The sequence below is a fragment of the Pezoporus flaviventris genome, unplaced genomic scaffold (assembly GCF_033815535.1).
Source record: "Pezoporus flaviventris isolate CSIRO_AGI_PZ_B2104156 unplaced genomic scaffold, CSIRO_AGI_Pfla_v1 ptg000066l, whole genome shotgun sequence".
Taxonomy (NCBI): Eukaryota; Metazoa; Chordata; class Aves; order Psittaciformes; family Psittacidae; genus Pezoporus; species Pezoporus flaviventris.
Window position 1 is genome coordinate 8,116,713 of NW_026892614.1, and position 13,504 is coordinate 8,130,216.

Here is a 13,504-nt window from a genome sequence, read left to right on the forward strand (position 1 = left end):
TATATTGCATGGACCTCAATTTCTTCAATTGAGAAAAGGTGGATTGTCAAGCAGACCTTACTGGGATTTGAATCTTTTGTTCCAGAAAGTCTGGAATTTCAAACACAAGCCTTGATAACCAACCATCAATCCAATTTAGCACAACAAACTCGACAAAAGCAACTGCATTTAGCTTGAATGTATATTTTTCCACGTCAACTAAAACTGCAAAGAATAAAGGAGGATGCAGATGACTGTTGCCCCACACTGATCATTAGGGTGTCCTTCTATTTGCAGAGACAGAGTGTCACCTCTAGAAATACTTTCTTTATTTTCCAAGCTGTATTATCTTACATCATTATATACTGCTTATAAAACAAGCAAAGAACTGTATCTTGGTCAGATATCTCAACAGGGCACATTTGCAAATAATTGCCTGCTACAATTATCCTTTTTGGCATGAAGTCTGGACTTCTTCATGATATATTCTAATTCAGTGGCTTCTACTTTTGTTATTCACTATCCATTTCTCTGAACCCAGCAATGTCAAGAGGTCAACGTTTACATTGTTCAGAATACACCATGAAAGTAAGAGTAACCCTATATTCTATCTTCATTTTTCCCCTTTGATCATCCCTTTATTTGACTGTATTTCAGTAAATTATCCATGTAGTTTTTATTTTGACAGCTCTCTTTACAGCAGTAAAACAAAATGTGTGCATTGCAAATGGCAAAGATTCAAATTTCAGCTATGTTTATCCAAAATAGCACTGAACTGCTTCTGTACTTATGCTATACTGCCTACAGCCTTACGGAAGGGGAGACAGATGGGATGAATTTAGCAGGGAAACAGCTGTGGCTTGAAGAAGAGACAAGCAAAAGTTTTGCTATCAGGCTTCATTATGTATCAAGGTACCAGTAAAATGTGTATCCGTAAGGCAGCCAAAAAAGTGTTTTTCATTTGACTAGTGATAATTACCTTTTCTCAACAGCTGACAATGTTCTAAGCAGCATTAAATAGGTATAATAATTAAGCAATAAGATAAGACAGGCAGTGCCTTGCTGGGGATTATTGCTCTCCTCGGGTGTGCTGTGAGGCAAAAGGCTGAAGGGGTGAGTGACTTCAACCACCCGAGAAATGTAATAGTCCCCCAGAAACGCACTGCCTGGAGTGTCTTCTTGCTATTAAAAATGTAAATTTTAAAAGGACAAAAATGTTAGACACATTTCCTATGGATTTTATTGACATGGGTTACCATTACAGAAAGTCAACAAAGAAATTCCGTTTCTGCCCAACCTATGAAAGCCCTTTCCCAGAGATACATATGCCTTTGCTCAGCTTGCCTGTGCATTTTATTCATAAAACTGATTTGGGAAGGACAAGTATTTGCAACATCTAACACATGTGTGATAAAGCACAGCAGATTACAACAGCCTTCATGATGGTAAAAGTTACAAGTCAAAGTTTTAAGTCACATGCTTCCAAACATTTATTCTGTTGAATTGCCAATGCATGGTGTCATCTTACAGACAAGCTTTTTTTTTTCAGTTCTGAAACTGTGTGTATGCATATATATACACACACATACATTTTTTTAAATATCTATATGAAAGGTCAGACTCTCAAGTGAACTGAGCAAAGGGAAGAAAAACAACCCCAAAACTTGAAAGTTGTTTTTGACTACATGCAAGTCACACAGCTAAAACTAAGGCTAAATCCCTGGTCGTGTGGGAAGTGCTAGTGTAGTACTCAAAAAGATTATACTGCTTTACATAAGCAAAGATTACTGTAATTTCAGCCATGACACTGGGACAGCCTTTTGAAACTGGAGAACTGGAAGTATTTAGCAACCTTGACTTGAATCAAGTCAGAATTCTAAACTCTGTCCAGGATCAAGTCACAGGTAATGAGATAACATATTTGGGGCAAGAATGTATTTCCATATGTATAACTAAAGGTTAATTATGGCTCTCTGAGGTTAAAAACAACTTCTTTAAGAAAACAAAAAACAAAAGTAAACCAAAACAATTCCTCCTCTTTTCCTCCATAGATGAATTTAATGTTTATGAAGAACAAATTAAACAAACACAGAATAATCTCTCATCCTTTTCCACTTCTTTCACATTTTGTGTCATCACTACTTTTCAGAACCAAACCAGGAAGCCCTGAGCACACATAACTCTTGAGTACAACAGAAATGTAGATGCAGGTCATTTCATACTGCCCTTCCTTATAGCCACTTCCCTAATCTCTATTTCTAAGCTACAATTAGGCTGCTACCAATTAGCAATAGCACAAGGCACAATAAACACAACTACTTTTAGTGTTTAATATTTTAGGATGGCAACTTTTTAGAGTGCACTCAAACTGATGAGTATGACTGGAGCTCCAGAAAAGAATGATCATTTAACCAAGTAATAGGCTTGCCTAAGAGAACAAAACCAGTGAAAAAATAAGTCTTTAGTCTCAAAATGCATAAACAGCAGCACTTTCAAATAGTTTGAAAAATGGAAAATAAAAAGCATGAAGGGAAAAAAAACCTCACACCTTTAAGTGAACATTAGTTATGGAACTACTGGCATAAGACACATTAAGGCTAAACACTCGAAGATTTAAAAGCAGGTTAGATTTATATATGGAAAATGAGAGCATCCACAGTTACATCGACTTCCATAGGAGCAGAAATGAACCCTGCAGAAGCAATCAAGCCACTGACGTTATCAGGAAAAATCAGCCTCCTGACAGCCTTGCAAAAATCTACTCTCATATTGTATTAAAAACATAAATTGTCATCAGTTTTAGGTCTCTTTCTCCTACAACAATAACCTTGAAAGCAGGCAGGTGCATAGATTTTGTTACAGAGCTGGTAAATTTTCATGACACACTTGCAAAGCTGTTTAAATGTCATTCATCTGTCTTCATTTTCAGTTCACCACTATATGGGAACGAAGAGTTTTAAATAGCCTTAGTCTGAAAATCTCAAAACCGGAAGGAAACCTGCTCCTGCTTAAAGTAGTATGCCAAATGGGTTAATAGTCAGATTTTACTATTACTGGGAGTTCACTTAAGGCCCAATAGGAAGATCCCAATTACTGTTAAATATCCCAACTAGATATTTGCTGCTGAACTATTGCACAGTGTTAAGTCTCACAGTGGCTATTTGAAAACATAATTTTTTAATGTTCTGATACACCACAAGTATAGCACAGAATTACAGTACAAAAAATGAACTTTAAAAATGCAACACAATTTGGAAGAAAGACAATAAGTTGAGTATAAGAGTCAGGGATTTCAACAATATTTTACATGGCCTAAACAATTAAGACTTGCTAAAGATTGTTAAATGGTGTACACTTCTAAGAGGAACATGGGAAAGGTTGTCCTCCAGACTTTATACTACATTGGAAAGGCTATTATCCTGGGTAGAAACCTTTATTCTGTAGCTTCGGATACCTTTTAGCAGATAACTTAAATGACATGCTCTTTTGGCGCTATTTCGTGCCATTAGACAACTGTTTTTCTGAAGACACCAGAAAAGGAACACTGATCTAGCCTGCTCACTTTTTATATCACATCTTTGGGGAAAGTGGTGAGGAAGACTGGCCCATGACTACTACCAGGCACTGAAGGCAAACTGGTTCAAAAAAGATGAGGTGGTGGTGAAGGGGTAACTGGTGGATTAACACAAGAAAGATCATATATAACCACCAGAAGCAACCCCCACCCAAATTAAAACAGTTGCAGGTTTGTAGCAAATGTAGGAGAATAAAATGGAGTTTCAGTGGAAAACTATGGGTACACTTTTGCCCAATGATGCACATCTTTTTCAGCATCAGTGTCAATCTGCAGAGTGCAAAGCATTTCCAGATCTTGCCATATCAAGGAGAATCTGGGCTGAGCTGTCAAAGACACCACCTTTATCCACCTCCATTTTAGAGGAGAGAATCAAGAATTCTTCGTTAATGCTAAATTAACATTTAAAATTGAAAACCAACAACTGTGCTGACAACAGAAAGTAACAAGAACAGCCTGGAACCTTATGTTGTGCTGTTTTATGTCACACATATTTCAGGGCTTTTTACATTCCTGGTAGACAGGAACACAAGCTCACTATTAGTGAGCTGAAGGCTTTGACTCAAAGAAGTTGATGGCATGAATAAGAACTATTCCCTTGTCTGTTTTGGAGAAAGCAGAGTACATCAAAGCAGTAGAGTAGCAGATATTCTCAGCAGTGGACAATTACTAGGCTTAGCAGAGGGGGTGTTAGTCAGAGTGTTGATAGCTGTTCAACACAGAAGCAAGAAAACCTGGTTGTTTCTCCACATAACTTTTCTTTGAGGCATTGACTGTTCCCCCATTTATGCTATCACTTTACTAGATACTACTCTCCAGTTTCTAAAATAAAATTGTGGTGGCCAGCTGTCAGGATGCACAAACTGAACACAGACACTGTGGCTTTCTCCTCTACAACTTCTTCCTTACATTGACTATATTTTTATGCAATTAAAACAGATGCAGCATTGACTAACCCTTAAAGAAGATAATTCAGATGATTATCAGCCCATTAGCATTGACCCTGAATGCACAAAAAGCCTGTAACAAATTTTGAAGAAAAAAGAACATATGAGGACATGAAGGTAAATGAAAAACATCAGAGAATGACATGTAAGTTAGACCAAGCAGATTCTGTCACGCCAATCCTAAATTCTTTCACATCTGACTTTTTGCTGAAGGAAATGCAATAAATTTACCTACTTTAACCTCAGTGAAACATTAAATATCATGCCTCACCAGCACTTGTAAACTAAGTGGTTGTTGATAAGCAACTGACTAAAATAAAGACCACAGCCAACAGGAACAATTGAAGGTGAGGAAGAATTGTAAAGGTATTTCTTCAAGTTTGAACAGATTTTTGAATATTTTGAATTATGACTCAGCACAAAAGTGGGAGCGGGCTGATAATTTTAAGAGATGCCACCAGCTCAGAGAAGGTCTGGGATATTGCACAGAAAGAAATGGATGACTCAGAAGATTGGAACAGCACACATGGGGTGCAGTTTTATAGTACCAAGTCTTACACTAGGGACTTCAAGTATTCTCAGTTCATACCAAAAGTCTCTGCTAACAACTTGAATTTACTTGTGAGGGAGTTCCTGAACACACTTCTTGAATAGACATAGATTATCAGCCACCAATATCACGCAGCTGTCAAAACACGATCATAGGATCTATCAGTCGAGGAATTTCCAGTAAATCCATTAATTCCATCATCTCAGATATTCAGATGCCTTCATCCAAACCCCTGTAGACAGTTCTGATTGCCCATATTCAAAAAAGATCAACAATCAGAAAACTGAGAGGGATGGAGAGCTTACTACAAAAAGAACAAAAGAAGAAACGCTTTACTTATTAATCAGAAGTAGGACTGAATAGATACAACAATTGTCTAGAATTATCTGCATCATCAGCGCAGATAAAATAAAAGCAGAACAAAAGAACAATTTACCCCAATTTTGGGTCAAAGACAAGTAGCTACAAGCCAAACACAAATAATTCAGACCAAAAAGAAGAATCCCAAACAGAAGATCAGTGGTACTGGAAACAGTTGTCCAAATTGGAGCAGCTTAATGATTTTTTCAAAGGAGCTCAGTACATTCTTAAGGGAATCTGTCTATATATAAAACCTATATATGTTAAGTATATATATACATATTATATGCACACACAGAGTACTCATGACCTAGAATACATCTTAAAGAACATTATTAAGTTCCCTAAAATATTTGTCTGAAAATTGGATGTGATATTTCCCTATGCTTGTAATTTCCTTCTTAAGAAGGCTAACAACTTAATTGCATACTATTTTGCAGCATTTTCTGAAGACTCAATATTAGTATACATTTTCAGGTTTACTAAATGAACAATGTTTGCTTTACGTGTCTACTGTTCAAGTAGTTGGGGCATAAATGTTTAAAAACAGTATTTGGGGGCTTATATAATCTTACAGAATTAAGTGTTTAGAACTGGATTATCTTACATATAAAAACATAAATAATATAGGCATTTATATATACACTATATATAGACATCTATTTAGAAGGGGGGGAGAATAGACAAACATATCTAGTAAGTAGATGGCTAGTGAACTGGACAGAAAGAAGGAGGGAGAGATTTTGAACATCCAGTTTCTATCCCAGAGGATGTGAACAGTGTGCAAACACCCGAACACTAAATAAAAGCCAAACACAACTTTCAGACTCTGACAGGATTTGCAACATATATGTATATGTGTGCATGCATATACACACCATCCAGTGATTATTTCCTAAGAGTACTTTTCTGTGGAGTATACATTTCTCAACCTAAAATGTAAGTCTCTTAAATAGTAATAAAAAATTAAGTGATAGTGATAATCCCAAATTCTGTGCTGAGCAGAGCGTTTTATCTGGCTGCACCACAACACCAGACAAACTCCTTGCATGAAAGGCCATACAAACAAGTCCACCTCTGATTGCTACAGCAGCCCCCTTACAGTGAAACGACACCAAAGATATATGCGTATAAACAATGATGCTCAGGAAAAAGTGAAGTATACTGCTCTTTAAACATTGAGGCAACTTTAATAGCAAAGGTGTTATGGACACTACCTACCTTAATTTCTATTGTTAATATAAAAATTAATACAGTTTAAACTAAAAAGCCACAATATAGTGCACTTTTATAATTGCATTTCAGAACAGATGGTTAGTCTAGTAAAATAAAATAATTTGTCTTACTGTTACTTAAAAAAATACTAACCTATCAGGAATAAAAATAAGGAAGACAATATATTCAAAGAACAAACTAACTGGGCTGAAAAAAAAAACTACAAGTTTTCTCGTTCAAAAACTGAGTTCTTCCACCCAACATTATTTCTTGAAAACACACACACAAGTAGTACAAAAGCTTTAAGCAGAAAATGCAAAATTTTAAATGCAACTTGGTTGCTTCAGTTATCAAGAAATAATTTTAATCAATTGTGCTACTGAAGATTTGCCAAAGAAATCCAAAATCTCTACTGAGAAGTGTAATGGTGACAGCAAAGCAGCTATTGTGATTTTATGTATCAGTTACTTGACACTGCTGGTATACTCTCTCTCTGTCTCAATTCTCATGTGTATGTGTTCTCGCATATACTATCACTTAGTAACAACAACAAAAAAAATAAACTTAATTGTGGGAAAACCCTTTAAAATCATTGTCAAACTGCATGTCACATTTTCTCTCTAACTCCTTGAGTGCTCTATTTAAGAATCCATTTTAGCTACTCTTCCAGATAAGCTTATCCATAAGAATCATACATTTCCCCATAGGTAGAAAACAAATATAATTTGTCACATGTTGTGCTACAGACATTTCTGCACAGTTGCTGCACTACACTAGAGTGTCTGAAGGGGAAGACACCCCAGGTAGTTGGCTGCAGACACATCTCAGCAACATGGCACGTAGTTACAATTTGACACATATAGTCTTTATAAATCCAATGTCTATGAAGTCAAACAAATCTCCTTCTTATTTATAGTAACAGGCAAGAGCAGATCTCTGCCGTCTTGTTACACAGATGGTTGTAACATTTTTATAGTTAACTTACAACCACTGATGCCTGAGGAATAGACACACATCTGCCCCAAACTGCCAGTCCTGTAGGCTCTTCTTTTTAACTTCAGCTACCAAAAATGCAGTCAAAATACATATAACACCATCAGCCCCCAAAAGCCACCACGACAAAAAAGCCCCATACAAATTTGCATAAAATGCATTATTATTGTTAATGTTACACAGATTGGACAGTGATCATACACATTATAGCAATGCCAATAGTAATACCAACTCGAATGACCAAAGCCAACGTTGTAGGGAAAATTCATAGCCCCAGACACCATATACTGAACTTAGTTTGGAAAAGCATTTGGAAAAAAATCATCAGAAGTTTTTAAATTTATGATTTCTTTAAAAGATTTCAAAAAAGCCTTGTACTTCATACAAACTACTGTCCATATGTCTTGTTTTTTTTTTTTTCTGCTTGATAAAAAGTAAAGGCATGGCTGGCTTATCTTGAAAAAAGGTAAGCAATTGCCTTGGATTATCTTCTCCTAGTTGAAGACACTGCTCTCTATATTTGCTGCATTTCCACACATCATCCTGGTCTTTAACAGGAAATAAACACAGAAAAGAGCTAGCTACATTGAGTTTAAAGTTTCCCATTTCAGACAAGGTCCACAGAAGAATTTCTCTAAAACAGATGACTTACAAGCAAATGCTTGCTTTACGAGAAGAAGAATAGATGCAGAAAAGCAAAGCTATAACTAAACCTTGTACCTACAAAAGTTATTAACTAAGTTCAGTGAATGCTTAAATATCCTGATGAAATCCTGACCCATGGCAGCTTGGGCAAATATTATTAAATATGTCCCATCAATAATAGATCTCAGCAGATTTTGTCTTTTCCTTCTTGCTCCCCAAATTGGAGGATAGAGATTGTAAGAAAGTGGATCTGCATTTACAGAACCTGTCTAACTACAGAGTTGAAAAAGCATGCTTGGATTCAGTTCTAAAACAGATAAAGGAGAGAATAAACTAACATTATATGTGTACAGTTACTTGATTTGGATTTTTCTTCCTCCGGAATCTATTTTTTGTGGAGCACAGAAGAAAAGCAGAAAGGTAGTTTAACCTTTTATTTTTGCTACATATTTTTTTTTTAATTCTTGGCTAGTTTCTATCTTTATATCTGCCTTATAAGAAATGCAATACTTTCGGCTACCTGCTAATTTCTACTATGAACACATATCTACAGAATGGGAATGTGAAGAATGTAATAATAAAATTTGAGGTTGAAGATTTATGCCAATGTACTCTTTGCCACATAACAGACAAGAATTTATTTCTCCAAGATTCAGAGCCGTGAAGTCACACATGCTGACCAGTGGCACATCATTGACCCTATATCATGGTAATTAATACATTTAAGATCATCTATACTTAGCTAGACAAATCATTGTCTAAAATGAAAAGTGCATAGCTGCAAAAGTAGCAAAACAGTAGCAACCTAATGTAAAAACCCAACATATACACATGCGCAGATCCACAGTGTTGCTAGATTAACAACACTCAATGAACACCTCTTCATAAACTGCAATGCAGCCTTAATGTGTCACCCTAGTTCTGCAAATTGCACGTCTTTCCATTCAAGCTTGCCCCAAACAGCATGCATCCACTGTATAATTTTGAATGGACATCTACTTCTTTTAAGGATGTATTTCACTGAACAAAAACACACTGAAAGGGATGGATATTTGCATTACATCGAAAAGGCTGATTCAAAATCAACTTCAATGACTGCAATTTAAAGAAAATCATTTCTTTAAAACCTGCTTATATCATTTTGAACTATATTAATTTGCAGCCCATATTCAGACAGAAAGATAGGAGCAGCAGAGAAACAGTTATCTTGTTCACTTTTAGGAATGCAACTATGACAATGGCCAAAACACTGTTGCTCCAAAAGAAAGTCCAACTGATCAATTACAGATTGCTCCTTCCACAAAATAGTTGTATTGGGCCCTGTTATATTCTTCTAGGAGAACACAAGTAGCAACAGAGATTTCTTTTTAAACAAATACCACAATACCATATTATTCAAATGCAAATGTTAGGTTCTAAGTTAAGTCAAAATCATTTTGATAGAAGAAACTTTCCAATGAAAGCCAGAACAACTACAGCTAGAAAATTAGGTAGGAACCCACTTTGCAGGATTGCGTTGTAAAAGACTGGTGACATTTGTAGCTGCATACTAAAGGAAAACAAACTGTTTTAAGAAAAAATCATCTTGTACATTATTTTGCTGTGGTTATTCCTATGAGTGATGAATGATAATCTGAGGCAAAGCAAGTTATTTATTATCTGTTCTGCCTTTACTAAATACCATAGTCAGATCTCTAGTTTCAAAATCAGAAGAGAAAAATCATTATTTTTATTTGGTGGAAGACCTTCAACAAAATATAAAGGAACTGGGAAATTTATTTGTACTAATAGTTATTCTTTCTGCTTTTCTTCACCTAGATCTGAATACTTCATAGACAATTTATAGCACTTAAGAACCGGTACTGAAAATCTCTTACAGTTTTCTCGTGAAAACTGAAATTAGATAACACTGAATTTTTAAAGCAGTTTATGATATCAGTTTTGTTACTTACTACCTGGATTTTAAATGAATATAGTACAAGATTGTAATTAAAAATATGTTAAAAGACTCCCCGCTTAAAATTCTGGTAGAATATACTGTTCATGATTTAAATACCTGATAACCTCTGTCATATTTATGTATTCTAAAATATTAAATAAGACAAATGCTATCACTGTCCTGTTTTCCCTCCTCATTGTCAGCAAAACAGCAGCAGAAGGTAAGGTAAGGCACTGCCTGCAGCATGACCACTCTGCTTTCAAACTACTTTCTGTTCTGGATTAATGCTTTCAATCTTTTCTAGTGTATAATCATTGCTGCTGCAGCACAGAATGAGCAACATTTTCCAGTAGATCTATTTTATTTGGTTCTGACAGAGGAAAGGTTGTCCTAAAAACTTAAAGCAGTCTTACATTAAACTACATGCTTATAATTCTACATATGAACAGTCAGGAGAAAAAAAAAAGATGAGAAAAAATGTATTTTTTTTCACTGAAAGTAACCCTGACTCTGCAGTGCATGTCCCCCATATGCTAAGAATCTACCACAAGTAAAGAAACCAAAAGGGAGGTGAGATAAATGGAATGTGGCCATACAGACTAGGGACACAGTTGTAGCATTTTGAATGTCTTTGTTCTCTGAGATATTAAGGACAGTAACAATCCTAGGTTATAGAAGAACAGGATGAGGTAGAGACAGATGTGAAAAGGAAGATGAAAGAGGGGGTCTGGAGGACTGAAAAGAATGCATGGAGAGCTTGCAAGAAACAAGCTGACTTGGACAGACTGAAGAGATGGCAGGGGGAAAATTAAAAAAGAAATCATTAGTAATTGGGAAAAAAGTACACAAGACTGGCGGCTTCAATACATGCAAGCTTTGTTCCTAACAAGTGGTCAGTGGTGAAATAAAGCAGAGAGAATTTTTCCCAGCCAGGACTATCTAGTCTCAATAAAGTTAAACTGTATTTTGCATTTCACTACTGATCAGAGGTACCATGACTGACTGGGTTTTTGCAGAATTGCCTATCAGTCATCTCCTGACTTTATCCTCTACCTCCCCAACCATGCCTAAGTGCCTGTTAACACTGAATGTGCAGTGGAAAACAGAACAAGAGAGCAGAGATTAACTTTCTGGTACCAAAAAGAAAAGTTTCCACAGTGACCTTTAAGGACACCTAATCCGAATCACAGCACAAGGCATTATCAGCCTGGACACTCTGGACAGAACAGTCAGTTGGTATTGGTGGAAATATTCCATACTAGCCTTGCTGTAGCTGCTTCCACAGCTCTTCCTGTGGAAGTCACTACTTCTCTGAAAAGGCTAGTGGTGCCTGAAAGCTGTTAACAGTTCTCTGGAGACTAAGATCTTCAGTAAGACTTGTCTGTTTATACAAGTTAAATGATGGTAAAACCCAAAATACACCTATTACATGGCATAACAGAATCCACATCTGTACTCTACATTCATACCACTGAACAATCTCCTCTTTTCTCCCCCCACCCCTCCTTTTCTTTTTAATATGGTAAGACAATTCATCCAAGTTAGAGCAGAGAACAGCCGAAGCAGCCCACACACATATGCACTAGGCTTAAATTCTTTGGAAGACTATGTTGTTCAAGCTTTCCTTTTATTTATCCAAAATGGCACAAGCAAAAGATGTTATAAAAAAAACCTTGACAGAATGCTTGGGGAGGGGGAAAGGGTGGTCATTTTCATAAGGAAATAATATTACTTTCAAACAACCTATTGTCATTTTTAACTTTACACAATAGGTACAGTAGAGGATACCACATACTGACAGATTAACAGGACCTCCTACCTCAACTTCATCCTCTCATGCATTCTTCCATGCTGGATGCATTGTTGGTCCAATTCATCATTCCGTTTCTGCATCTTCTCCAATCTGCCATGAAGATACTCTTTTTCCTGACTAAGCTGGTTGACTTCAGATCTACAGAAGTAAAACACAGTGATGATGGATGTTGTCAGATTTCATCCTGCAGCGTGCCATCAATATGTGGCTTCAGCATTTATAAAATTTCATACATGTATATGTAATGCATAACAGGCTATTACTAGAACTTACAGAAACAGAACACTGTTTCAAATAATCTTAAGACAAAAGAACATGATGATGAAGAGTATCCGGCTCAGTCATAGGTTGGCTAGGCTAATTTCAGCCTATTTTAAACAGTCAAGTCATTTGACATTATGTGTTGATGTTAAAGAAAATCAGTAAATGTAAATTCATACTTCAGCAAGAATTTGGCCAGCATTTTGAAAACACATTTAAGTTCTTTATTAGTGAAAGCTAAAATTTAGTTTAAAAAATGGCTATTAAAAACTTGTTTAATGTTTACTGCACTGTACAGGTTGAACTTTCAGTAGTAGTACTATTTCAAAACTATTAAGCTAAGATATCCAAAATACCATTACACAGATAAAAAAATCAAACAAAAAACCCCCGAACAACCCTCCTCCCACTGCCATTAAGAGGAAAATTAATAAAACTTTAAGAAACAAGGGACAAATCATACAGGCACACCCTAATCTACATAAAAATCAGCACAGCCTTTAAGAAAATTAGTCACTTCTAAGCAATTCTCATTCTTCACGGGTGAGCAGAGACACCAGATCCATGAATGACCTGGGACTGCTACTTGCTACATCTCTAACCATCAGCCCATGGAGAAACAGGCATGAGCTGTTTCTTAATATCAGGAAAGGATCTCAGATTAAATTGTGATAAAATATACATTATGCACTTGTACAGTTTAACTCTTTGGAAAAGGTTAATGAGAACATGTCAGAATCTGCTATACCATCAAAAAGTAAGAATCAAAAGCAAGCAAATTTGTTTTATGGCATCTGCCACTCCAGATCTTGAGGTTAAAAAGCTTCAGATATATCTTTAAATCATAAACTTAAATATGCTGCAGTTACAGCACAAAGATACTTTACCTTCCTGGCTGTTACAGAATGCAACAACAACTGACATTCTGAAAAACACAACAAAGTGCAGGGGGGAAGCAATATTCCTCCCCTCAAAAACATGTTGTTACACTGACAAGTCAAATCTGGAAATGACAACATAATCTTTTCATGTTTAAATAGAGAACAATACATGGTATCATCTGTGAATCTAAAAGAGCTCAGAAAGGGAAACTTTGGAAGAAGACTGAAGTTGAATTTGGATAGGGAGTTATAGCTCTATTAAGGATCATCACTGACAAATACATCAGAATTGTGCTGATGTATTTGCACATCAAACTTAAATGCACAGGAGTTTCCTGGGCAGGTAC

The 13,504-nt window shown here is 36.0% G+C and overlaps 1 protein-coding gene across 1 annotated transcript in view; it reads right to left on the reverse strand.

Annotated features, from left to right (window-relative positions):
- Positions 1 to 13,504, reverse strand: part of SDCCAG8 (SHH signaling and ciliogenesis regulator SDCCAG8) — a 110,894-nt gene that overhangs the window by 25,910 nt on the left and 71,480 nt on the right. Inside the window, exon 16 of the mRNA XM_061471146.1 lies at positions 12,022 to 12,153. Coding sequence (XP_061327130.1) covers positions 12,022 to 12,153 — 132 coding nt within the window. The remainder of the gene's footprint in view (positions 1 to 12,021; positions 12,154 to 13,504) is intronic.